At 41.0% G+C, this 26,905-nt stretch overlaps 2 protein-coding genes across 2 annotated transcripts in view; both read right to left on the reverse strand.

Annotated features, from left to right (window-relative positions):
- SCAMP5 (secretory carrier membrane protein 5) overlaps positions 1-26,905 on the reverse strand; it is a 128,460-nt gene that overhangs the window by 70,612 nt on the left and 30,943 nt on the right. The window lies entirely within an intron of this gene.
- Positions 1,278-26,678, reverse strand: TERB2 (telomere repeat binding bouquet formation protein 2). Its single transcript, XM_075208191.1, has 7 exons — positions 26,587-26,678; positions 23,901-23,982; positions 22,339-22,478; positions 6,212-6,273; positions 3,796-3,857; positions 3,199-3,287; positions 1,278-2,200 (listed from the first exon to the last, which is right to left on the reverse strand). The coding sequence occupies exons 1-7, from the start codon at positions 26,648-26,650 to the stop codon at positions 2,103-2,105; spliced, it is 597 nt and encodes a 198-aa protein (XP_075064292.1). The 5' UTR covers positions 26,651-26,678; the 3' UTR covers positions 1,278-2,102.

Here is a 26,905-nt window from a genome sequence, read left to right on the forward strand (position 1 = left end):
TATAAAACGACAGAAACACAGTGCCATAATAACCATACTGCTTTTTTTTGAAAAATAACTCCGGAATCATCTATTATTTTACATTTTCCAAATACATGTAGCCAAAGATCTGGATAATATTCATATTAAAAAAAAAAAAATTGTTTTTTTATGTGCATAATATAAAACAATATTTATATATAATTGTATCCTATTTAGTAAGTAAATAGTATTTTCCTTTAAAGCTGCACTATCGCTTAGTAAAAGGCGTTTGTGCAGAACCCCTCTCTCCCACCTTCCTTGCTCCAGCTTTTTACAACCCTGACTGAGAATGGGGAAGGTTGCAAATCAGGAGGAGATTGCAGCTTGTGATTGGAACTCCTGCTCACACCATCCAATTAAGTTGGTTAACAAAATTAATTTGCCTGTTCTGTAATACTCAAGCGGTAGAGCCCCAGTAAAAAACTGCCTGCCTGCAGCAGCTCCAGGGAGCAGTGTGTGTTTAAGTGGAGGGTGGAGTGGGGTAAGGACAGCCCTTTTCACTAGGTGATGGTGCAGCTTTAAGTAGGCAATCATACCACATTTAAGTAAAAAGATAAACTTAGACTAGTGTCACAAAGGCTAGAAAAGAACACAACACCAATGTGACTGACACTAGCTATATTCTGCTGTGTCTCAAGTTGCTTGCATATAGACAATATAACCACACACTCTTTAAAATAACAGTAATATGCATTTATTAAACCGTTAAGCCAGTCATTACTATTATTATTAGCTGAATTTGGGTTTTTTAATGTCTATGTGCACTCCAGACAGACATCTACATGTTAGAAAAAAAAATATTAATTTATAAAATGATTTTCATTTGTAATTAAGCTGGTCTAGTGACAATGTATTTGTTAGTGTTTGAAGTTGTGTATTGCTAATACATTTGCCTATGATCAAGTTGACGTATGTTGTTGTTATTACTAATATGGAGCGCCTCAGGATATATTGGTGCAATATAAATAAAGGAAACTTATAAATAACAATAAATGAATTTCAAATATAAATACAGAACTATGTTTGTGTTTCTGTGCTTTGGCTTTGTCAGGGTATTAACTAAGCAAATTTTATATTGTATTTTTTTTCCAGAAGAGAGCGGGCTTTTTTGATAGGGTATAGGATTCCACTTATTTTATGTTATGTGTACTTTTTTCTGAATTCTTCCGATAATTACTATTATGCAGATGGAAACAGCTCCAAATAATTGATGACTTAACACTTACAACAATATACATTTTATTATTGCGAGTCATAATAAAGTGCATATGTTAAACATTTTTTATTTTACATTTCTTTTCATACATTTTTGTGGGGTGTTTATTTGCTAGAGTATGTGTTAGAATGCAGCAACAGAGCCTAGTTGTCCCTTTTGGCCTTTTATTAACAACCATGAAGTAGTGATGCAAAATATATTTGTAACTGTTGCGAATATTCTTTCTTAAGGGAGTAAATTAATTTTATTGAAAACCAGACACATATGAAATATACATTCTGCAATGGAGTATGGTCTATGCCTACTGTTACTATAAGCCATACACTATAACTAAGTCAACTGAGACCGGAGCTGGTTTTACATCATTGGCACCTGTCCTAATACCTGCCTTATCTGACAACCACAACTCTTTTACGCAGAACATGTATATAACTTTGTTGGTCACAGAACATGATATTTGTACCATTACCCTGCAGAAATCATTCGCTGTTCATTTCAGCCAATTCCTCACATAAACTTTTTTCTCTATCCAGATAATTTTGACTTATCCCACCTAATTTAAACTCGCATCAGTTTTTTTTTCTAATTTCCTAATTTGATTTTTTTTTTTTTTCATTTAATGTTAATGGGCGGCTTGACATAAACACTGTTGAGGAAATAAGACACTACTCAGCCTCTGCACTGGGTACAGACCTATTGTACTATCTGTTTCATTCAGGCATTCAGTCAGTACTATGTATTTTAGTATTTTATTAGTAGTGTACATGCATGTTATGTACTCGCATTATATAAAGCAGCTGAATAATGTAATAATTAAGCATTTTTATTGTTTACTACGGTGTTAATCCCTGAAAAATTGTTCCTTTCACCTTGAATGCAAAAAAACAAGATATTGTGACGCATTAGGTGTGAAATCATGCAGCTCTCCTGAGAATTTCTTCATTTGATCAATGGAAATGTAACCTATAGGAAGAGAAATTCCAGAAAGAACTCTAATAAATGTACCTTAATACACAGTTCTTTACAAAATTAAGTCTGATCTATTGAACGTTTCCAAATATTGATAAATTACAACTGACAGATATACTTTTTTTTTATTTTTTCAAACCTACATTTAAAAAAGTTTTTAAGAAAAAATGTAACTGAAATATGCCATTACATGCTTGTTTAAAGGTCACAAAGTACATCCAGCTTTTGCCATGAAAATATATTTTAAAGTATTTCAATGTAGGACAGCACAGTGGCTAACACAGCACTGTTTGCATGAGTTTCCTCTGGGTGCTCCTGTTTTCTCCCACACTCCAAAAACCAATTAGTAAGTTAGTTGGCTGTGTGTGTGTGACAAATATTCTTTGTAAGCGCTGTGGAATTGGTGGCGCTATATAAATAAATGGTGATGATGATGATGGGCGTCTAGCAGCTCTGCACACTCTTCAGGAGTGATGTCCAGGTTTGCTTCAGCTCACTCAAATGAAACCTGACGCAGAGTGGAAATGGCTGCGTACTCTTTCACACAGCAAGGAATGCCCCAACTATGCCCCCTCCACTCCTTTTATCTCGTATAAATAATCTTACTCAGTAATATGAAATCTAGTTTTTGCACTGTTCCGCAAAGCTAAGCACACTACTGCACTTACTCCATTCAGCCATTGCAAAGCTTTACTCCTCTGCAGACGGCAGATGCATAGTTCCTACCAGCAGAAATGTTGCATGCATATTACATGTTCGCTCACCTATTGTTTCTATCCTTGCTCCTTTTAGATTAGAAGTACTTTTAAGCAGTGTTTTTATTATTGGGTCTGTGTGTAAATGTTATATTTATGTCATTCTTATAATGCTCCGTATATACCACTTACATTTTACAGCGCTGTGTAAGATATTAACACTGTTTAAGTAATAATAATAACTTAAAATGAATAAAAAATATTGACAATAAAAAGTCAATAATCAAAGCAATTTACCTGTGCACATGTTATTTACAGGGTAACTGTGAAGGGTGTGGCACATCGCATCATCCGACAGCTCACTGCCAGACTTCAAAACCTCTTTCCTGTACCACAACAGAAAACCACCGTATTATTCAGTGATCGTTTGCTAACATTAAAACTTACACAGGGCATTGTATCTACATTAGTGCAATAGTACATACTTTTACAGGTTAAGCGCGGATAAGCACACACATTTCTGTGTTCTGGACTTCCAGACTTTTCTGGGATAGCATAAAAAGTGAGGTAATAGTGGGTGCACATCTTTATACGCATCACATGGATCAGTAACACTGTCATCAGAATCAAATGAGTTACAAGGATCCCAAAAGTCCAAGGGCTAGATTTACTAAGCTGCGGGTTTGAAAAAGTGGGAATGTTGCCTATAGCAACCAATCAGATTCTAGCTTTCATTTATTTAGTACCTTCTACAAAATGACAGCTAGAATCTGATTGGTTGCTATAGGCAGCATCTCCACTTTTTCAAACCCGCAGCTTAGTAAATCTAGCCCCAAGTGTGTTCACAGGGCAAATAAACTTGAATTATACTGATGTTGAACATTCTGTTCCTACCTTATGTCACATCCAGGACTCATGTTGTCATTTTCTTTATCTCTAAATGGTGTTCTTACATGCTGAAAGTATTAAAATCGTATATTTAATGACAGAGCCTGTTATTTGCTGTAACACACCAAAACAAATGTGTGTGAGCATGCCAAAATGAGGGTAAAACATGATTACATGCTTTGAGTGGCATATTAAATTATGGAATGCTTAGTATTTATATGGTTGTGTATATGTTGTGGTTACAGGGTCATCAGCCAAATAGTCATAAAAAAAAAAAGGAAATATGTCACACAATAGTCTAACAGGTCATTGGAGAGAGTGGAGAGTGGAGGCCACAATTGGTCTACCAATTCATCAGCTCCAAACCAGGGGATATATTTACTAAACTACTACTTTGAAAAAGTGGAGATGTTGCCTATAGCAACCAATCAGATTCTAGTTGTCATTTTGTAGAATGTACTAAATAAATGCTAACTAGAATCTGGTTGCTATATGCAACATCTCCACTTTTTCAAACCCGCAGTTTAGTAAATATACCCCAAAGACACTGTTTCTACCCTTGTTTTTTTTTTTTTTATTCCACTTTTATACTATTCATATAGTACAAGTGAGATTAATAATGGGTAGTATTATAGCATGTGTTTTACCAATGGTTTTTTCCATACACATAATGCACAAACGATTAATCTCACAAACAGTTGTGTCAAAAACATTTTCAAATTTAGAAGTTTCCTGTTTTCTATATTAATTTAACTTTGTTTCCAAACTTTTAAAAAAAAATTCCTTTAAATCCTGTTTTGAATTGTTTTTTTTAAAAAAAACAAAATTGAATGAGAGGAGCAAGGTAAAATATTTTGAACCTATCATTTTATTCTATGAAACTATTTATATAAACCACGATGCACAAATCAGATTCAAACTGTCATTATTCTAGTACAGTTTAGAAAATAAAATTAAACATTGTTGCTATAGATTAGACCTTTGCTGTCGTGCAGCCCCTCAATAACTTTGTGTTCTGATACAAGCAATATAGTATCAGAACACATACGGCTAGATTTACTAAACTGTGGGTTTGAAAAAGTGGAGATGTTGCCTATAGCATCCAATCAGATTCTAGGGGGTAAATGTATTAACCTCCGGTTTCTTCAACTCCCGCGAGTTCGGCGCTTAAATTTAAGCGCCGAAGACGCCAAACTCGCGGGAGTTGAAAAAACCGGAGGTTAATACATTTACCCCCAGATGTCATTTTGTAGAATGTACTGAACAAATAAGAACTAAATTCTGATTGGTTGCTATAGGCAACATCTCCATTTTTTTCAAACCTGCAGTTTAGTAAATATACCCCATAGTGTTACAAGATTATTTCACAATTATTATTATTATTTTTTATTTATAGGGCGCCACAAAGTATCCGTAGCGCCGTACAAGGACAAACAATGGCACAGTACAAGGTGAAACAGCACAGTACAAGTAACAATAAGCACTATAACTCTGGGAGCTCAGGCACAGCAAGAAAGAGAGGGAGGGGAAAAGTGAGTACAGGCAGGTAACTATCGCCCAAGAGGGTGGGCACGGATGACGGGTTAAGAGTCACTGAGGGGAGCGGAGAGAAGCGAGAGGAGACAGAGGTCAGAGGGACCGAGAGGAGGTGAGCTGAGTAGCTGGAGAGCGCAGTTAAAAGTGATGGAAACAGGAGGTAGGAGAGCCCTGCTCAAAGGAGCGTACAATCTAAAGGGAGGGGAAGACACACACATGGATGAGATGGAGAGACGGGAGAAATGGAGACGGAGTCGAGGAAGGGGGAGAAGGGATGAGAAAGAGAGGTAGCCGACCGGTGGGAGTTTAGGCATGAGACTGGAAGGCTTTTAGGAAATGGTGGGTTTTTAATGTTCGTTTGAAAGAGGACAGATTAGGGGAAGAGTGGGGGAGCTTGTTCCAATGGAGGGGAGCGGCACGGGAGAAGTCTTGGATACGAGCGTGAGAGGAGGTAATCAGAGGGGAGAGGCGACGATCGTTGGACGATCGCAGTGGGCGGGAGGGAGTGTGAATAGAGATAAGGTTAGAGATGTAGGGAGCAGTGGAGTTGGCGAGGGCCTTGTAAGTCAGAGTGAGGAGCTTGAAAAGGATTCTGTAGGGGAAGGGGAGCCAGTGAAGGGCTTGGTAGAGTGGGGAGACAGAGGTGGAATGGCGAGAGAGGAAAATAAGCCTAGCAGCGGCGTTAAGTACAGATCTAAGAGGAGCGAGATGAGAGAGGGGAAGGCCGATAAGGAGAAGGTTGCAGTAGTCCAAGCGGGTGATAATCAGAGAGTGGACGAGAGATTTAAGCCTATAAGAGACAATAAGCCTAATATGGCACAAAAGACTGAGTTTAACTTTCACAAAAATCTGTGATCCAGTGGACACTTTTTAGCATTATACTGACCTGTTCTACATCCAGACGGTTGTCTTGCTCCCAAATAAAGCTGCCAATTTCTCTTCTGATTTCTGTTATGTATAAATAAATCTTTATTTTAGTAGCAACATTTTACAATTCACAAAGTAAAACAGAAGCGATACACAATAAAGTGCAAGTTTTCTTCCGTTTCAGTGCATACTTTACATAGGGACCATCAATCTAGGGTAGAAGATGTGAAAAAGGCAGCAAACAGCACCAAATTCTTTTTTTATAGTTTATTTTAAAGTAAGCTTTGTAAATTGAAAATGTGTTTCGATCTAGCTGTTAACGATTCATTGCAATTTATTTCATGCTCTGATTGATATACGCTATATGGACAAAAATATTTGGATGCTTGACCAACAGAGATGTAATAAAATTGTATCCAAATTCATATACCTTAATATGGAATGGATCCCCCTTTTGCAGTGATAACAGCTTCCACTCTTCTTGGAAGGCTTTCCACAAGATGTTGGAGTGTTTCTGTGGGAATTTCATCCCAAAGGTGTTTGAGGGGTGTCAGTCGCCGTTCTGCTTCTGCTCCAGACGGGAGCCTGCCTCCACGCGATGTCTGCATCCCGTTCCTTAGGTACACTCATTCCCCGTTCTATTCGCATGCATACGCTGAGCTTGGCAACCGTTGCATAGCAACTTGACGCTGTTCCTATTTACCATCTGTACACATGCGCAAGGCACCACGGTCCATCGCACTGTGACAAGTCGGCGATTGGTTGCGGCTTTCCCGCCAATTGTGGCAGCACCTATCAGAGATCTCTTTCCTCTATTTAAGGAGCACACTGACGCCATTTGCTTGCCAGAGTATACTGTCACAATCACGAAGCTGGAGTTGGTGATACCTGCCAGCAGTTGGCGCTACTGAGGCGCGGAGTCTAACACGCCCCTGGTTTTCACCAGGGACCCCCACAAGGAGGTATGGACTTTGCTGCAAGAGACGTGCAGGTTGCGGGCCTCAGTATCTCTTAGCTGGCAAGGTAACAAATGAGGCAGCGGTGACAAAACACCAGGATGCAGCAGAACGAAGAATAGCCAGCAAGCCAGGTCAATACCAGAGAGACGAACACAGCCAAATCAGAAGCAGGAGAATGGTCAGGAAGCCGGGTCAGAACCAAGAATCACTCTAAGCCAAAATCAGGAACTAAAGGAGAGAGAAGTCAGGGACAAGCCAGGGTCAGAATCCAAATAGGTAATAACACAGGAACAAATGCTGGAGCAAGGCTGAAGACCAAATACTCTGGCAAGCAAATTGCATCAGTGTGCTCCTTAAATAGAGGAAAGAGATTCCTGATAGGTGCTGCCACAATTGGCTGGAAAACTGCAACCAATCGCTGACTTGTTGCAGTGCAATGGACCGTGGTGCCTTGCGCATGCGTATGGATGGTAAACAGGAACAGCGTCAATTTGCTATTCAACGGTTACCAAGATCAGCGTACGCATGTGCATAGAACGGGGAATGAGCATACCTAAGCAACGGGACACAGACACTGCGTAGAGGCAGGCACCCATCTGGAGACAGAAGCAGGACGGCGCCTGACAATGGGAATGAGGTCAGGGCTCTGTGCGGGCCAGTCAAATTCTTCCACACCGAACTCCTCAAATCATGTCTTTGTAGTCCTTGCTTTGTGCACAGGGGCACAGTCATGTTGGAATAGAAAAGGGCCTTCCCCAAACTGTTGTCACAAAGTTGAAGGCATAACATTGTCTAAAATGACTAGGTAAGCTGAAGCATTAAGATTGCCCATCACTGGAGATAAGGGCCCTAGCCCAAACCCTGAAAAACAGCCCCATACCATTATATATCCTCCACTAAACTTCACAGTTGGCATAATGCAGTCAGGCAAGTAACGTTCTACTGGCATCTGGGGCAGCACGGTGGCTAAGTGGTTAGCACTTCTGCCTCACAGCGCTGGGGTCATGAGTTCAACTCCCGACCATGGCCTTATCTGTGTGTAGTTTGTATGTTCTCCCCGTGTTTGCTTGGGTTTCCTCCGGGTGCTCCGGTTTCCTCCCACACTTCAAAAATACATACTAGTAGGTTAATTTGGCTGCAATCAAAAATTGACCCTAGTCCCCTCTCTGTCTGTCTGTGTGTGTATGTTAGGGAATTTAGACTGTAAGCTCCTATGAGGCAGGCACTGATGTGAATGAGTTCTCTGTACAGCACTGCAGAATCAGTGGCGCTATATAAATAAATGGTGATGATGACGATGATGATCTGGCAAACCCAGACTCGCTCATTTGTCATTCCACAGAACACGTTTCCACTGCTCCACAGTCCAGTTTTGGTGTGCTTCACACCACTCCATCTGACGCTTGGCATTGGTCTTGGTGATGTGAGGCTTGCATGCAACTGCTTGGCCATTTAAACCGATTCCATTAAGCGCGCAGTTTTTGTGCTTACATTAATGCCAGTGGAAGTTCAGAACTGTTCAGCTATTGAATCAGCATAGAGTTGGAAACTTTTTTTACGCACCATACACCTGAGCATTCGTTGATCCCGCTCTGTGATTTTACGTGGTCTTCTGCTTCATGGCTGAGTTGCTGTTGTTCCTAAACAATTCCACTTTCTAATAATATCACTTACAGTTGACCGTGGAATATCCAGCAGGGATGAAATTTCGCGAACCGTTTTATTGCAAATGTGGCATCCTATCGCAGTACCACGTTTGAAGTCACTGAGCTTTTCAGAACGACCCATTTTGTATCACAAATGTTTGCAAATGGAGACTCCATGGCTAGATGCTTGATTTTATACACCTCTGGGAACGGGTCTGATTGAAACACCTCAATTCAATAATTAATGGGTGTGGCCAAATACATTTGTCCATATAGTGTATAAGTAGAACACAGCTCACTTGGCCAGTGAAGTCACATGAATGAATATTTATAGATATACTGTATATTTATATTTCAAATGCTGATACAATTTGCATAAAAACATTTTACAAAAATGTATTGAGTCACATAAAAGCCAAGACCAGCAGTATTTTACTTTCATCATGAAGTGCAGACGAGTATTGGTAATTCTCCTATTAGGCCAATCATCTACTATGTATCGACAGCTTTTTTTAAAGAGGTATGTCTCCAATTTACCATCACATATAAAAGATACCACAATTTTAGAGCACTGTGAATAAAAATGACACCTTTTTTATTGGCATAGTTAATATTACATCCATAAACTCATTAATAGATAAACATTTAGCCTGCATAGCTGGATATTTCTTATAAACAGAAAGGTAACACATACTGAGCGCAACCTGCGTTCAGTAATTAAACACGTATTTTGACATGGTCGTATCTCTGAGTTCTGGGCATGCACAGAGTGATTTTGAGTACAATACGCTCAAAATTGGCAATTATATGCCTTGATGAATCAGGCTCAATGGGGGATATTTAATTAGAATGAAATAAAACAAATTTAATAGCATAAGTAATAAAGTTATCCCCTAAATACTATTAATTATGACAATAATTATTTTTTATAGTGTCACACTGAAATATGCATATTTATTACTGGGATATTGGAAACATAATATTATTGATCCTAGAGTGTTTTGGTGGGTACCCAGTGGTCGGGAAGTTATATATCTTTATATATATTATCATTATCCTCCACATCACTGTTGTCCCCGACAACATCATTATCTCCTTCCTCTTCACTCTCCTCGCCATCATCCTCCAGAAATACTTTCTCAGATAGTTTGTGCAGCTTGCTGTTTATTTGGAGTAAGACCAGGGGAGGGCTGGCAAATTTTAGCCCGGGAAGGGGGGGGGGGGCAAAATTTGACTCAGCAGACTATTAGGAGTGAGTGAGACTAATTCTTATTTACAGGATTTCTTAATTAAATAATAATACATATAATCTTGTGTTTGCACTTACCTATAATAATAATAATTGAATTAACTTTGTATATCTTACTAGAGATGTTCACTGACCCTGTGTTCTGATTTTGGATCCCTGTTTTTTTTCTAAATCCCTATTTTTTTTTGCTAAAATCACGTAATTTTGCTCCTTTTTTCCCCTGCATTAATATTAACCTCAATAGCACTAACTTCAAGTTATTTGCAGTCAGATTTGACCACATCGCAGGTCACAATATTATTTTCATACACTTTCAAACAAAGACTGCCGTGACCTGGCTGGATGCTAAGCGACCGAGCAATGACACAAACACTCGACAGTTCATAGCACATCTAGGAAACATTGCCACACAGAAGTGGCAGAAAAGAAAAGTGGTGCAAGATGGAATTGTGCCTCCCAGCCACCCTTATGTAAGATATTGAAAAGGACAAATGCAGATTAACAAAGCAAGCACTCCAGTGACAAGCTTTGCCACTTTTGTGGCTGAAGTGCTTGGTTTGTTTGGGCCCCCACAAAAAAAGCTAACAATGGGCTTAAGGCACCTAAGCAAACAGTGCTGTTAATGAACTCTACTGTTGCAAATCATGCACCAGTGGAAGCAATTCTTGCCAGTGATAAGGCCATTGTCATGCCTGGGCATAAGACCAAAAAATCCACCTCTTAGGTGTGGAATTATTTTTACACAAATCCTGACAAAAGTTATCTAGCCATTTGTAGCACTGTAAAGCCACAGTCAGTAGAGGTAGGGACCTTAACTATCTAGGAACCTCATCCATGTTACGCTATATGAAGCGAGTTCATGGAAAGCTTTTGTGAAAATCAGAAACTTATGCTAAAAAATAACAACAAGCAGTCTAGCATCAGCTACCTCCCTTCTCTCAGCTAGATCCCAGCACCTACAACCCCAAGACCTTCATCATCAGTATCCTCACAAGCGATCGGAGTTAGTCCTGCATCCAAGTTTCTAAGGTGAGATGACTCCTCCCATATACAGGATTCCTCAGAAGAATCCTTGAGCGTTAGGCCCACTGCTGCTGCTGGGGGTGGATCGTCAACCCAGAAGCAAACTAAGAATATTACTAGTAGTTTACAACAATTGACTGTTAAACAATCCTTTGCAAGGGGAAAAGCTGTCACCCAGTCGCAAAGCGGATCACAGACGCCATGGCGACAATGAGAATATTAGATCTGCATCCAATATCCACTATTAATCCAGCTAGTTTTAGACAGTTACTTGAGGTCTTCTGTCCCCGTTACCAAATTCCATCACAACACCATTTTACTAGAAAAGCTATTCCTGACCTCTACCAGTAGGTTCGCAAAAAATTTAATTATTGGGCTACAAAATGCCATTCTACCCACTGTACACATAACCACAGATATGTGAACAAGCGGAACTGGGCAAACTAAAGATTATATGATTGTGACAGCCCACTGGGTTGGTGATTCGTCTTCACCAGCAGGGACAGCAGCAGCATGTACCCAAGTACGTCACATTTTTCAGTGGCAGGCTACTCTGTGTATCGTCTGCTTCACTAAGAGGCATATTATTATTAGTATTATTATTATCATAGATTTGAAAGGCACCACAGTGCTCCACAGCGCCATACAGTAGGGAAGACAAGGACATACATAAAACAGAACATACGTAAAGCAAGAACATACAAGGCAGACAAAATGAATGGAGACATGAAAACAAAGGGTATGGAGGACCCTGCTCATTAGAGAGCTTACATTTTTAATGGAAGAGGGCACAGCTGAAACAAGAGGAGCAAGTGTGGCTCAGAGCGGAGATTGGGATAGTCGTGAGGGTGCATTAGTGTGAATAGTATCGAGGATAAGGTCACTTCTAAAAAAAAGAGATGTGTTTTCAAAGAGCATCTAAAGATTTGAAGGCTGTGGGAAAGTTTGATTGAGCGGGGTAGGGAATTCCATAAGTGGGGACCAGCACAGGAGAAGTCTTGAAGGCGGGAGTGAGAGGAGGTTATCAGAGACAAGACAAGGCGCAGGTCAGAGGTAATACCGCTGACAACCTGTTTGAAAAACTAAGGGATGTCATGGCTTATCCTGCTTGGACTCTCCTGAGGATATGTGATTTCTGATAATGCCACCAATATTGTTAAAGCATTACAGTGTGGGGAATTCCATCACATTCCCTGTTTTGCTCACACAATCAACTTGGTGGTACAGAACTTTTTAAAAAATGACAATGACATGCAGGAGATGCTGTCTGTGTCCCGAAATATTTTCAGGATTCTGCAACAGCATCTAGGAAAATGCAGCAGCTGCAAGAAGAATAGAATTTAGGGGGAATGTACTTTAGTCCAGCACAGTGGAGAATACTTTCCGTGTTGTGCAAGGTGCTGAAATCACTGGAAGTAGTCACCTGTGAAAAGAGTGCAGACACTGTTAGCTTGCGTCAAGTAATTCCTCTAATTAGACCTTTTGAAAAGCAGCAAGTGGTACATGCACAATGTTGTGCAGATGAGTCTGCACAACATTTTTTGACATTTGGTCTGGTCTAAAAGAATTGCCCAAAAATCATGACAGCTCTTCCTTAATATGAGCTACAAATTCGATGAGGAAGGCCATTACCGGCAATTACATCAAAGCACACAAACTTCTGTGATGGTGGATTCCAGCAGAGATGAATTAATATTGTTTGAGGATGATGTACACACTGATGAGGGTGAATATGATGCAAGTGTAGATTGCAGGTGCTGAGATCTAGCTGTGAGAAGGGAGTTAGCTGATGCTGGTATGCTTGGCAATATTTTGGGTAGAATGGCATGTTGGCAATTTTATGTTTTTCTACAGTAAACTTTCACCTTTATTAGAGAGGTGTTTTTTTAAAAAGGTACAAGCTTTTTATTTACATTTTTGTTTCCCTGACCACTATGCACTTGAACATAGGCTTTAGAACATGAGGTAGAGGGATTAGTATCATGACTGAGACTGAAGAGTGACAAGAACAATACCACCCTGCCTGTTTCTGTTTGAGCTATGGTACAGTAGAATGTCACTGGAGACTTTTAAGAACACTGACAGCCCTATTATTACAATTTCTGTTTCAGCACTGAACTCTGCCACATCTCCTCTTTCTGTGTGAGCTATGGCACAGTAAGATGTAACTGCAGATTTTGAAGAACACTGCCAGCCCTATTATTTCTATATCAGCAATGACAATTAGCAATGGAGCTCTCCTGTTTGTATGTTACCTATATAACACCGTACAATTTGACTGCAGATTTAGACCAAGACTGCCAGCCCTATTATTTCTATTTCAGCAATGGCAATTAGCAATGGAGCTCTCCTGTTTGTATGTTACCTAAATAACACAGTACAATGTGACTGCAGATTTAGACCAAGACTGCCAGCCCTATTATTTATATTTCAGCAAATACAATTAGCAATGGAGTTCTCCTCTTTGTGTGCTACCTATATAACACAGTACAATCTGACTGCAGATTTAGAAAACCAAGACTGCCAGCCCTATTATTTATATTTCAGCATCCTATTAGCAAAAGCGCCTTGGCGTGGCAGGATGGCTTAAACATACATTTGCAAATGTGTGCAACAAAGACTTTTGCATTTTTATCTACAGTAGAAATGGCAGATCTGTTGCTGGCTATAGCAGTGTGCTGGGGGAAAAAATGTTGTGTGTATGTTCCTTGCAGGATAACCCCACCCTTTCAAGCACCTGTTATGGCCTATAAATTGATTTGAGCAGCTTCCACTTTTGTATTTGTCTGAGAGGCATGTTGGTGTCAGTAGCTGAGAGGGGGTACTGGCACTGAATTGCTGTTTGGAGGCTTCTGGGGTACCTCTTTGGTAAGTTGGCTCTCAATTTAAAAACACATATGTATGGCCCAAATATATGGGACTCTCATTGTTTAGAGTAGGACCATCCTATTAGCAAAAGCGCCTTGGCGTGGCAGGATAGCTTAAACATACATTTGCAAATGTGTGCAACAAAGACTTTTGCATTTTTATCTACAGTAGAAATGGCAGATCTGTTGCTGGCTATAGCAGTGTGCTGGGGGAAAAAATGTTGTGTGTATGTTCCTTGCAGGATAACCCCACCCTTTCAAGCACCTGTTATGGCCTATAAATTGATTTGAGCAGCTTCCCCTTTTGTATTTGTCTGAGAGGCATGTTGGTGTCAGTAGCTGAGAGGGGGTACTGGCACTGAATTGCTGTTTGGAGGCTTCTGGGGTACCTCTTTGGTAAGTTGGCTCTCAATTTAAAAACACATATGTATGGCCCAAATATATGGGACTCTCATTGTTTAGAGTAGGACCATCCTATTAGCAAAAGCGCCTTGGCGTGGCAGGATGGCTTAAACATACATTTGCAAATGTGTGCAACAAAGACTTTTGCATTTTTATCTACAGTAGAAATGGCAGATCTGTTGCTGGCTATAGCAGTGTGCTGGGGGAAAAAATGTTGTGTGTATGTTCCTTGCAGGATAACCCCACCCTTTCAAGCACCTGTTATGGCCTATAAATTGATTTTAACAGCTTCCCCTTTTGTATTTGTCTGAGAGGCATGTTGGTGTCAGTAGCTGAGAGGGGGTACTGGCACTGAATTGCTGTTTGGAGGCTTCTGGGGTACCTCTTTGGTAAGTTGGCTCTCAATTTAAAAACACATATGTATGGCCCAAATATATGGGACTCTCATTGTTTAGAGTAGGACCATCCTATTAGCAAAAGCGCCTTGGCGTGGCAGGATGGCTTAAACATACATTTGCAAATGTGTGCAACAAAGACTTTTGCATTTTTATCTACAGTAGAAATGGCAGATCTGTTGCTGGCTATAGCAGTGTGCTGGGGGAAAAAATGTTGTGTGTATGTTCCTTGCAGGATAACCCCACCCTTTCAAGCACCTGTTATGGCCTATAAATTGATTTGAGCAGCTTCCACTTTTGTATTTGTCTGAGAGGCATGTTGGTGTCAGTAGCTGAGAGGGGGTACTGGTACTGAATTGCTGTTTGGAGGCTTCTGGGGTACCTCTTTGGTAAGTTGGCTCTCAATTTAAAAACACATATGTATGGCCCAAATATATAGGACTCTCATTGTTTAGAGTAGGACCATCCTATTAGCAAAAGCGCCTTGGCGTGGCAGGATGGCTTAAACATACATTTGCAAATGTGTGCAACAAAGACTTTTGCATTTTTATCTACAGTAGAAATGGCAGATCTGTTGCTGGCTATAGCAGTGTGCTGGGGGAAAAAATGTTGTGTGTATGTTCCTTGCAGGATAACCCCACCCTTTCAAGCACCTGTTATGGCCTATAAATTGATTTGAGCAGCTTCCACTTTTGTATTTGTCTGAGAGGCATGTTGGTGTCAGTAGCTGAGAGGGGGTACTGGCACTGAATTGCTGTTTGGAGGCTTCTGGGGTACCTCTTTGGTAAGTTGGCTCTCAATTTAAAAACACATATGTATGGCCCAAATATATGGGACTCTCATTGTTTAGAGTAGGACCATCCTATTAGCAAAAGCGCCTTGGCGTGGCAGGATGGCTTAAACATACATTTGCAAATGTGTGCAACAAAGACTTTTGCATTTTTATCTACAGTAGAAATGGCAGATCTGTTGCTGGCTATAGCAGTGTGCTGGGGGAAAAAATGTTGTGTGTATGTTCCTTGCAGGATAACCCCACCCTTTCAAGCACCTGTTATGGCCTATAAATTGATTTGAGCAGCTTCCCCTTTTGTATTTGTCTGAGAGGCATGTTGGTGTCAGTAGCTGAGAGGGGGTACTGGCACTGAATTGCTGTTTGGAGGCTTCTGGGGTACCTCTTTGGTAAGTTGGCTCTCAATTTAAAAACACATATGTATGGCCCAAATATATGGGACTCTCATTGTTTAGAGTAGGACCATCCTATTAGCAAAAGCGCCTTGGCGTGGCAGGATGGCTTAAACATACATTTGCAAATGTGTGCAACAAAGACTTTTGCATTTTTATCTACAGTAGAAATGGCAGATCTGTTGCTGGCTATAGCAGTGTGCTGGGGGAAAAAATGTTGTGTGTATGTTCCTTGCAGGATAACCCCACCCTTTCAAGCACCTGTTATGGCCTATAAATTGATTTGAGCAGCTTCCACTTTTGTATTTGTCTGAGAGGCATGTTGGTGTCAGTAGCTGAGAGGGGGTACTGGCACTGAATTGCTGTTTGGAGGCTTCTGGGGTACCTCTTTGGTAAGTTGGCTCTCAATTTAAAAACACATATGTATGGCCCAAATATATGGGACTCTCATTGTTTAGAGTAGGACCATCCTATTAGCAAAAGCGCCTTGGCGTGGCAGGATGGCTTAAACATACATTTGCAAATGTGTGCAACAAAGACTTTTGCATTTTTATCTACAGTAGAAATGGCAGATCTGTTGCTGGCTATAGCAGTGTGCTGGGGGGAAAAATGTTGTGTGTATGTTCCTTGCAGGATAACCCCACCCTTTCAAGCACCTGTTATGGCCTATAAATTGATTTGAGCAGCTTCCACTTTTGTATTTGTCTGAGAGGCATGTTGGTGTCAGTAGCTGAGAGGGGGTACTGGCACTGAATTGCTGTTTGGAGGCTTCTGGGGTACCTCTTTGGTAAGTTGACTCTCAATTTAAAAACACATATGTATGGCCCAAATATATGGGACTCTCATTGTTTAGAGTAGGACCATCCTATTAGCAAAAGCGCCTTGGCGTGGCAGGATGGCTTAAACATACATTTGCAAATGTGTGCAACAAAGACTTTTGCATTTTTATCTACAGTAGAAATGGCAGATCTGTTGCTGGCTATAGCAGTGTGCTGGGGGAAAAAATGTTGTGTGTATGTTCCTTGCAGGATAACCCCACCCTTTCAAGCACCTGTTATGGCCTATAAATTGATTTGAGCAGCTTCCCCTTTTGTATTTGTCTGAGAGGCATGTTGGTGTCAGTAGCTGAGAGGGGGTACTGGCACTGAATTGCTGTTTGGAGGCTTCTGGGGTACCTCTTTGGTAAGTTGGCTCTCAATTTAAAAACACATATGTATGGCCCAAATATATGGGACTCTCATTGTTTAGAGTAGGACCATCCTATTAGCAAAAGCGCCTTGGCGTGGCAGGATGGCTTAAACATACATTTGCAAATGTGTGCAACAAAGACTTTTGCATTTTTATCTACAGTAGAAATGGCAGATCTGTTGCTGGCTATAGCAGTGTGCTGGGGGAAAAAATGTTGTGTGTATGTTCCTTGCAGGATAACCCCACCCTTTCAAGCACCTGTTATGGCCTATAAATTGATTTGAGCAGCTTCCACTTTTGTATTTGTCTGAGAGGCATGTTGGTGTCAGTAGCTGAGAGGGGGTACTGGTACTGAATTGCTGTTTGGAGGCTTCTGGGGTACCTCTTTGGTAAGTTGGCTCTCAATTTAAAAACACATATGTATGGCCCAAATATATGGGACTCTCATTGTTTAGAGTAGGACCATCCTATTAGCAAAAGCGCCTTGGCGTGGCAGGATGGCTTAAACATACATTTGCAAATGTGTGCAACAAAGACTTTTGCATTTTTATCTACAGTAGAAATGGCAGATCTGTTGCTGGCTATAGCAGTGTGCTGGGGGAAAAAATGTTGTGTGTATGTTCCTTGCAGGATAACCCCACCCTTTCAAGCACCTGTTATGGCCTATAAATTGATTTGAGCAGCTTCCACTTTTGTATTTGTCTGAGAGGCATGTTGGTGTCAGTAGCTGAGAGGGGGTACTGGCACTGAATTGCTGTTTGGAGGCTTCTGGGGTACCTCTTTGGTAAGTTGGCTCTCAATTTAAAAACACATATGTATGGCCCAAATATATGGGACTCTCATTGTTTAGAGTAGGACCATCCTATTAGCAAAAGCGCCTTGGCGTGGCAGGATGGCTTAAACATACATTTGCAAATGTGTGCAACAAAGACTTTTGCATTTTTATCTACAGTAGAAATGGCAGATCTGTTGCTGGCTATAGCAGTGTGCTGGGGGAAAAAATGTTGTGTGTATGTTCCTTGCAGGATAACCCCACCCTTTCAAGCACCTGTTATGGCCTATAAATTGATTTGAGCAGCTTCCACTTTTGTATTTGTCTGAGAGGCATGTTGGTGTCAGTAGCTGAGAGGGGGTACTGGCACTGAATTGCTGTTTGGAGGCTTCTGGGGTACCTCTTTGGTAAGTTGGCTCTCAATTTAAAAACACATATGTATGGCCCAAATATATGGGACTCTCATTGTTTAGAGTAGGACCATCCTATTAGCAAAAGCGCCTTGGCGTGGCAGGATGGCTTAAACATACATTTGCAAATGTGTGCAACAAAGACTTTTGCATTTTTATCTACAGTAGAAATGGCAGATCTGTTGCTGGCTATAGCAGTGTGCTGGGGGAAAAAATGTTGTGTGTATGTTCCTTGCAGGATAACCCCACCCTTTCAAGCACCTGTTATGGCCTATAAATTGATTTGAGCAGCTTCCACTTTTGTATTAGCAATGACAATTAGCAATGGAGCAATGGAGCTCTCCTGAATGTCACTGGAGACTTTGAAGAACACTACTACCCCTCGTCTTTCTTTTCTACCCATGACACTGCCCAACTGCACTAGAGACTGCCAAGAACCGTGCTACCCCTTCTGTGTCCCTCTGTGAAATGGAGCTGGATCGCCATGGAGAGCGGTACTTATAGAATCCAAAACTAGCGAGATCCGACAACGTAACGATAACATTTGGACTCTTTCAATTCCGAGGGTGCCAAAAGTACAGAGCCAAGCCGGCACGGTACTGGAATCTGCTAAGTTCGGGTGTGCTCGGTTCTCGGGGAACTGTGCCTGAGCATCTCTATATCTTAATATTTTCATTGCGCAAGAAATGATTCTGACTAAATCACATATACAGCTAGTTGATGCATATAATTATATACTGTTTTTCAGTTGTTTTGGGTTATTTAATATTCCGTCAGGAGAGTTCTACTGTACTAGACAGAACTGCTCAAAACCGAATTTAATGATTATGATATATCATTGTTAGGGGCAGATTCAATTAATAAAACAAAACGCACAAGGACACCACACACAGAATTTTCTGTACAGAAGTAACGTCATTCTTTTTGCGAGCAAAAAGCTATGTTAACTTTTACTGTAATGTCGGTAAAAAAGTGCGTCCGCGATGACAATTGAATATGCCCCTTAGATTCATGATTAATAAGCTTAAAGGGATAGACAATTTCTTATATTATCTAAGAATTCTTTTCAACATAATATGTTTTGTTTTTTATGTCTACTTACAGTGACAACAGGCTTTTAAAGGTAATATTCATAAACACTAGAATTTACTGAAAAAATATTGTCAACATATACTTACAAGAGAAACTAAAATGTATTTACCAATAAGCTCCCAATTTAAAAATTCTAGTGGGTCCTACTGTAAAAAAAAATTAAATTAACAATAATAATAAAAAAATAATTTCCCCTTTGTGGTATGCACCAGGTGTTTAAACTCACACTAAGGAGCATATTTAGGACGCACCGCTTAATATAAAAGATAGTTTTCAATCCTCATCGCATTAATAAGGATTGAACTATCTTTCATATTTATCAATAAACTTCAGCAGGGATAGCAGTAACATTACACTGCTGTCCCTGTGAAGTTTATCACTTACATTTTCACAGCCTCTTCAGTGTGAAGAGAAAAGTCATCACGGTATCTTCCCTAAAACCCTAGCGCGCATGCGCCGATCGATAGTATGCGCACTGAGAGACATTGCAGTGTGACCGGGACTCGTGACAGGGAGTGAACATGTGATCCCTCCACACATGCGCTGTGCAGTTCTGCTCTTCGGAGCAGAGCTCACAATAATGAAAACTTTCAATTACGTTAATGTACGCCGGCTGAAGCATGATGTAAAAGAAAATGTGATTCATCAGACCAGGTCATTATTCTTCCATTGCTCCTTGGTTCAGTTCTGGTGCTTATCATTGAAACCACACCACTTGGGACATCAAAACCTAGAACTTCCACAGCAAAGTGAGTTCACCCATTGCTCCACTATAATGATCAGCTAAAACAGCTTTTTAGCCAAGGAGTTGAAAACAATGCAATGTTCATTCCACACACTACCCCCTCTACAACTTGCAAATATAATAATATTTTTTTTGGTTAGCCAATAAAGGTATCACTCCTTTAATACTTTTGTCCTTTTTGACACGAAAGTATTTAACATCACATATCATTTTCCCCAGCAAGAAATAGAAGTGTGTAAGGTTGGTGTGTAGAACAAAACACTCAATACAAGAATGTTTAAAAACACTGGGACGAGAAGAAAAAGCTTTGTATATTGAAAGCATATCTTACAAGTCGAAGTGTTTGAAGACCAAATGCGATGAAGTCCATACTCTTCTGCTGTCCTCTCCCACATCAACCTTGGATGCCATCCCCTTTCACTTTTGTCAACCCCTCTCCCCATTGCCTGCTCCCAACTTGCCCACCTCTTTAACTTATCTCTCTCCATTGATATGTTCTCCAAATCCTTCAAACATGCTCGCCTCACCCATTCTTAAAAAAAAAACAATCTTGACCCCACATCCTTGTCTAACTACCACCCTATCTCTCTCCTCCCTTTTACCTCGAAAATACTCAAGAGGCTCATCAACAACCTCCTAACCAGCTACCTCTCTAACATCTCCCTAGTCAATCTTCTCCAATCTTACTTCTGACCTCTTCGCTCCACAGCATCTGCCCTAACTAGAATCACAAATGATCCTTTTTCTGCCAAGTCAAAATGCCATTTCTCCCTGCTTATCCCCTTGGACCACCCTGTGGCATTTGACACAGTAGACCATCCTCTCCAACTGCTCAACCTTCACATCGTTGGCCTTTCTGACATTGTCCTATCTTGGTTCACCTCCTACATCTGTTTCTCTGTTTCTACCTCTGAATTCTCTTCCCATCTATCCTCTCTTCCCATAGGAGTCCCTCAGGGATCCGTCCTTGGCCTCCTGCTCTTCTCTTTGTACACCTCCTCTGTGGGTGAAGTTATCAGCTTCTTTGGCCTCTAGTGTCACCCTTATGCCGACGACACCCAAATCTACCTTTTATCTCCCGACATCTCTCCTTCCGTCCTCACAGGTGTCCTGCCATATCCTCCTGGAGGTCTCAACGTTTTCTTAATCTCAACATACCCAAAACTGAACTTATTGTCTTCCCTCCCTCAGGAGTTTCTTCCCCTCCCCACCACTGTTGACAACACCACCATCGCCTCTCTTCCCCAAATCTGATGTCTTGGTGTCTTCCTTTACTCTTCCCTTCCCTTCACCCTCCACATTCAATCTCTCGCTCCAATCCTGTCGCTATTATCTCCGCAACATCGCTGGTGTCAGACCCTTCCTCTCCCACCAAAACTGTTATCCATTCTCTGATCATTTCTTACCTTTATTACTGCAACCTTCCCTTGATTGGCCTTACCCACAACCCTCACGCACCTCTTCAATCTATTCTCAATGCTGCGGCAGGACTGATCTTCTGCTTTCATTCCTGTCTGAAATGCTATGTAATGTCTTTTGTTGTACATGCTCTGTACAGCGTTGCAGACCCCTGTCAGGCCCTATAAATAAAGAATAAGAAGATGGAGTAGAATATTGTCCCAAGCAGATGGTCCTCAGGGGTTATGGTTGCCTCAGCCAAATATGTTCCCTTGAGAGCAGGACACAGAATTTGCAGCAACTCATCAATGGGCCAGACAAACATCCTAGTAAACTTGAAGATCTGAAAAAAGCTCCTGTCAGACGATGAGAAGGCCAGGGATGTACCCAATGCCTCCTACTTGTCTGTCTTCTGGATAACACTCTTCTGCAATTCAAGAGAGCTGCTACAGCCACAGTCTGCAGCATCAATCAGAGTCACATGGGTCACAAACATAATTATCTCTCACCAGTAAACAGGATAGAGAATTAAGTAACCAGAATATAGAATGGAATTGTCGTAAAAAATCTAGGAAGACCTAAACCAGATGCTTGGTATCACTTGCCTAAAAAACAAATATTAAAAGCATTTGCAAACTTGTCAACAAATCCTGCCCATATCAACTATATATGAACCGCATATAAAACGCCATTGACATGGCGTTGACATATATTTTCAATAGTGGTTTTTAATGAAAAGAAATTGCCAATGGGTATGAGGCCTAAGGCATTACAATCTTAACATAAATCTCAGGGCATGTATTACATCCGTTACAAACCTTCATGAAGAGAGGCTGGGGGGAGAATGAAGTGCCCAAGTGACACCAGATTTTTGGTTTTAGAATTGATATATGATTTCAGGAAGCTGGCATGGAAAATGGTGACTTTGTTTTCAACATAATCCAGACTGTTATATATTCTGAAAAAAACAAAACAAAGTACTACATACTGTCATATGTACATTACTGTTTTCCGTACAATTCCACATGTAACTTTAATCTCCAGTAATAAGTTAAAATAATACATTTAATGAAAGAAAGCGACATCTCTCTCTCTAATAAAATATCACCAGGCATTTTAAATAAGTGTTACAAGCTATAACAAACCAATCTGACAATAAAGCAGGATTGATCTGGTGCTACAGGTCACACCTTGGAGGGCCGGCTGTTGCCCACCACTGCATTAGGGTCCATTTTTTTCACTAGCCAATTAACCTACCAGTATGAGTTTGGACTGTTCCAAGATTGTATATTCCATTGGAATCTAATTATATACCAAGTATTGCCTAAACTATAATTCTACCCTTTCTAAACTTCTGCCTGTTCCCCTTGCCAAGTTACCCATCTGAAACCCAAGGCGTTTGTGTTGAAGTCCTGGTCCTACTATTCTATGATAACTCTCGAAATGAAAGATGTCTGTGATCGGTTAATCCACAACCCTGTCTGGGCTCAGCTGCTGTTGTCTTCTGGTAGTATGGGGATTTAGACATACTAAACTGTGCAGTCAGTGCACTATACGTAATTGCATATATGTACATTTTTATACACATTAAAATAATACAGAGAAAACTCCCCCAGCCCACCGCTGTTAATCAGTAACAAAGCTGCTATTTCTACTTGTACATAAAAATGCAGAATTCTTAGTTTCACACATTTGCAAATGCATAACAAGCCAGCTGCCACATCACGGGACTTCTGCTAATAGGGTGGTCCTAACTCTAATCAATAAAAGTCCCTATTTTTGAGTCATACATATATGCGTTTTTACATTGAAAGCTAATTTACCCATGAACCTCCAAATGGCCGTATAAAACCAGAACTCCCCATCAGCTACTGATACCACATGCCTCCCAAACAAACAAAACAGAAAGGAAAGTTGCTCAATCAATTTATAGATTAACAGCAGATGCTTGAAAGGGCGGGGTTATCCTGAAAGGCGCAAATACAGAGAAAAATGCCCCAGCACTCTGCTTTAACTAGCAAAGGAGCTGCTATTTCTACTTGTACATAAAAATGCAGAATACTTTGAAATAATACCGACTTTATGTTAGCTACTAGAAATACCATGAAAAATGGTGGTTCATTAGAACAAAAACATGACACAATGCAAGTAACTGTTTCAACAACACTCAATGGGGCATATTCAATTGACGGCGGGATCGTCGAAAATCCCGCACTCAAAAAATATTACCATTAATACGGTAATATCTCTCTGGATTTCAGCTCGCAGCTCCCTGAGCTGCGAGCTGAAATCCAGCGAGTAAATGCAGGATTACCGTAATAACGGTAATATTTTTTGATCCCGCCGTCAATTGAATATGCCCCATTAAATCAAAACACACCTCTGGGTATCCCGATGAGACGCATCACTGCTAAAGAGATAATTGGCATGATGATGAGTTGTGATGACTCCACCTTCAGATTCTACAAAGTAAACAGATTATTATGAATTATTTAACTGGAGTACGCAGCACATTAAGGGGGTCATGTTGCGTTGGACGCATATAGCATTTTCGGTGTGTATAATACACTTCTTTACTTTGACTATGCACACAAACCAGTAGTTTCAGACCTATATGCTGGGCCTGAGTCATTAAGGAAAGTAAGGCACAAAAAAAGGAGTAAATGTTCTCCAGAACAAACCATATTACATTGCAAGAGGTGCAAATTAGTTATTATTTTGCACAGAAGTTAAATACTGGCTGTTTTTTCATCTAGCACACAAATACTTGATAGCTTTATTTGTACACTGAAATATAAAGTTGATCTAGGACATGCCCTATCCCAACTATAAATCTGTCCCAACATTTTAAATTTACCACCCCCTCCAATGTAACATGGTTTTGCTCAGGTGCAAAGATACTCCTTTTTATGCTTTGCTCTCCTTAATGACTCAGGCCCAGTATACGTTCAACTCAACATGACCTCTTAAATATACAAACCATTTCAATGCATTTTTGCTCTGGCTTTCCCTAGTTACTTTGTTCTTACAATAATTCAAGCTAAATTTGTTAACTGATTAAAAAAAAACAAAAAAACAATAGCCATTTCGCATTTAGATATTTGCACGTTGGCTTAGTGGTTAGCACTTCTGTCTCACGACACTGGGGTCATGAGTTCAATTCCTGACCATGGTCTTATCTATGTGGAGATTGTATGTTCTCTCCGTGTTTGTGTGGGTTTCCTCTGAGTGCTCTGGTTTCTCCCCACACTCCAAAGAACATACTAGTAGGTTAATTGGTTGCTATTAAATTGATCTTAGTGTCTCTCTTTCTGTGTGTATGTTAGGGAATTTAGACTGTTTGCTCCAATAGGGCAAGGACTGATGTGAGTGAGTTCTTTGTGGCGCTATATAAATAACTGATGATGACAAAGCAATAATTATAATCTGCTGTATGTATTGTACAACATACTAGTAACTCATTAGACTATGTATTTGTTTTTGATTACTGGGTGGTTGCATTAGACACAGAAATGCCTCTAATATTTTGTGTTTTTCTCAATGGGTCATTTACTAAAACTTACATGGTACAGACAGGCAGACTATTATTTTACAATGTGTCCTAGTGCCCATGGGGCCTTAATCAGGCTCTGCTGTAAATCGGTGCAGTTTCACAAAGCTAGGCATTGCGGAAATTATATTTCATTGAAATGTCTTTCCATAAAAGTGAAAATGTGGTTTTACGCATCGGGAATATCTTGATGACTATCTTGTGCCATGCCCAATGCACCAAGAAAAACGGATAACCCCAACCAGGACTGCCCATCAGATTTATACATTTATAGGTAATGGTTGGCCCAAAAATCCAAGTGCAGCACAAAACATCTATTTAGTCTGTAAATATTATTTTGTAATATCACAATGACATTTTGTGGGGATGAAGCACTAATACTCAGCTTTGTAAATTACCCTGATAAAATTATTTAAATGCATAATTCATCAAAAACATTGAAAATGTAAATAAACATTAAGATAATTAAATGTGACATGTGATCCGTTCAGTCAGACATGACATTATAGGGATTACACTTCAGTGGCACATCTCATGGTTTCTATAACAAAACTACTTTCTATCATGACATGAATTTCTTGGAGATGTCGTAATCCGGCCGCTAATCACGAGTGAAAGCCGATATATTCATATGCAATAACACTGCGACCTCAGTCTGCTCTATGTGCAGAGGTCAGTACGGGTTATTAGACATCCCCAAGTGCTGCTTGTGATGAAGGGAACAAGTCACCGCTGCACTCTGCAAGGGCGCACCTTGGGCTACCTGACTATACTGCGGGGCAGTCTGCAAGGGCGCACCTCGGGCTACCTGACTATACCTATACCCTATACCTGACTATACTGCTGGGCAGTCTGCATGGGCGCATCTCGGGCTACCTGACTATACTATGGGGCACTCTGCAAGGGCGCATCTCGGGCTACCTGACTATACTATGGGGCACTCTGCAAGGGCGCACCTCGGGCTACCTGACTATACTGCGGGGCAGTCTGCAAGGGCGCATCTCGGGCTACCTGACTATACTATGGGGCACTCTGCAAGGGCGCATCTCGGGCTACCTGACTATACTGCGGGGCAGTCTGCATGGGCGCATCTCGGGCTACCTGACTATACTATGGGGCACTCTGCAAGGGCGCACCTCGGGCTACCTGACTATACTGCGGGGCAGTCTGCATGGGCGCATCTCGGGCTACCTGACTATACTATGGGGCACTCTGCAAGGGCGCATCTCGGGCTACCTGACTATACTATGGGGCACTCTGCAAGGGCGCACCTCGGGCTACCTGACTATACTGCGGGGCAGTCTGCAAGGGCGCATCTCGGGCTACCTGACTATACCTGTACCCTATACCTGACTATACTGCTGGGCAGTCTGCATGGGCGCATCTCGGGCTACCTGACTATACTATGGGGCACTCTGCAAGGGCGCATCTCGGGCTACCTCACTATACTGCCGGGCAGTCTGCAAGCGCCTAATAACAGCGCAATAATACCAATGATGGAGGTGTATTTTCTAACCCCAAAGGTTGGTCAGGTCGCTGTGTACGCTCTGGGAAAACCAGGCCTTCAAGTCCCGAAACATTGCGCGTCACCTGGGAGCCCAGTCACTCCTGCTGCCACAAGAAGAGGAGACAACATGGCGGCCACAGGGGGCGCCCTTATTTGTCCAGCTTGATGTCCCTTCTTCATGCTGGGGCATGATCTTACTATCGGGGACAGTGAGTGTTGTGGTGAATATTGTTGATCATCTGTGTCCACAGTTGAAAGAATACATGTGTTTGTACTGTGGAACATTCAAAGGGTAAAATGTAGACCAAAATGTAATAAACTATACTGG

Source organism: Mixophyes fleayi, chromosome 4 (assembly GCF_038048845.1).
Source record: "Mixophyes fleayi isolate aMixFle1 chromosome 4, aMixFle1.hap1, whole genome shotgun sequence".
NCBI classification, from domain to species: Eukaryota; Metazoa; Chordata; class Amphibia; order Anura; family Limnodynastidae; genus Mixophyes; species Mixophyes fleayi.

Excerpts from the sequence above, each read along its gene's own strand:
- TERB2 (XM_075208191.1), bottom strand. The coding sequence starts at position 26,650 with ATGTTTCGGGACTTGAAGGCCTGGTTTTCCCAGAGCGTACACAGCGAC. Across the intron at positions 23,983-26,586 it reads CGACCTGACCAACCTTTGGG|AATCTGAAGGTGGAGTCATC; the intron begins GTTAGAAAATAC and ends TTTACTTTGTAG. Across the intron at positions 3,858-6,211 it reads ACCGTCTGGATGTAGAACAG|CATGTAAGAACACCATTTAG; the intron begins GTCAGTATAATG and ends TAATACTTTCAG.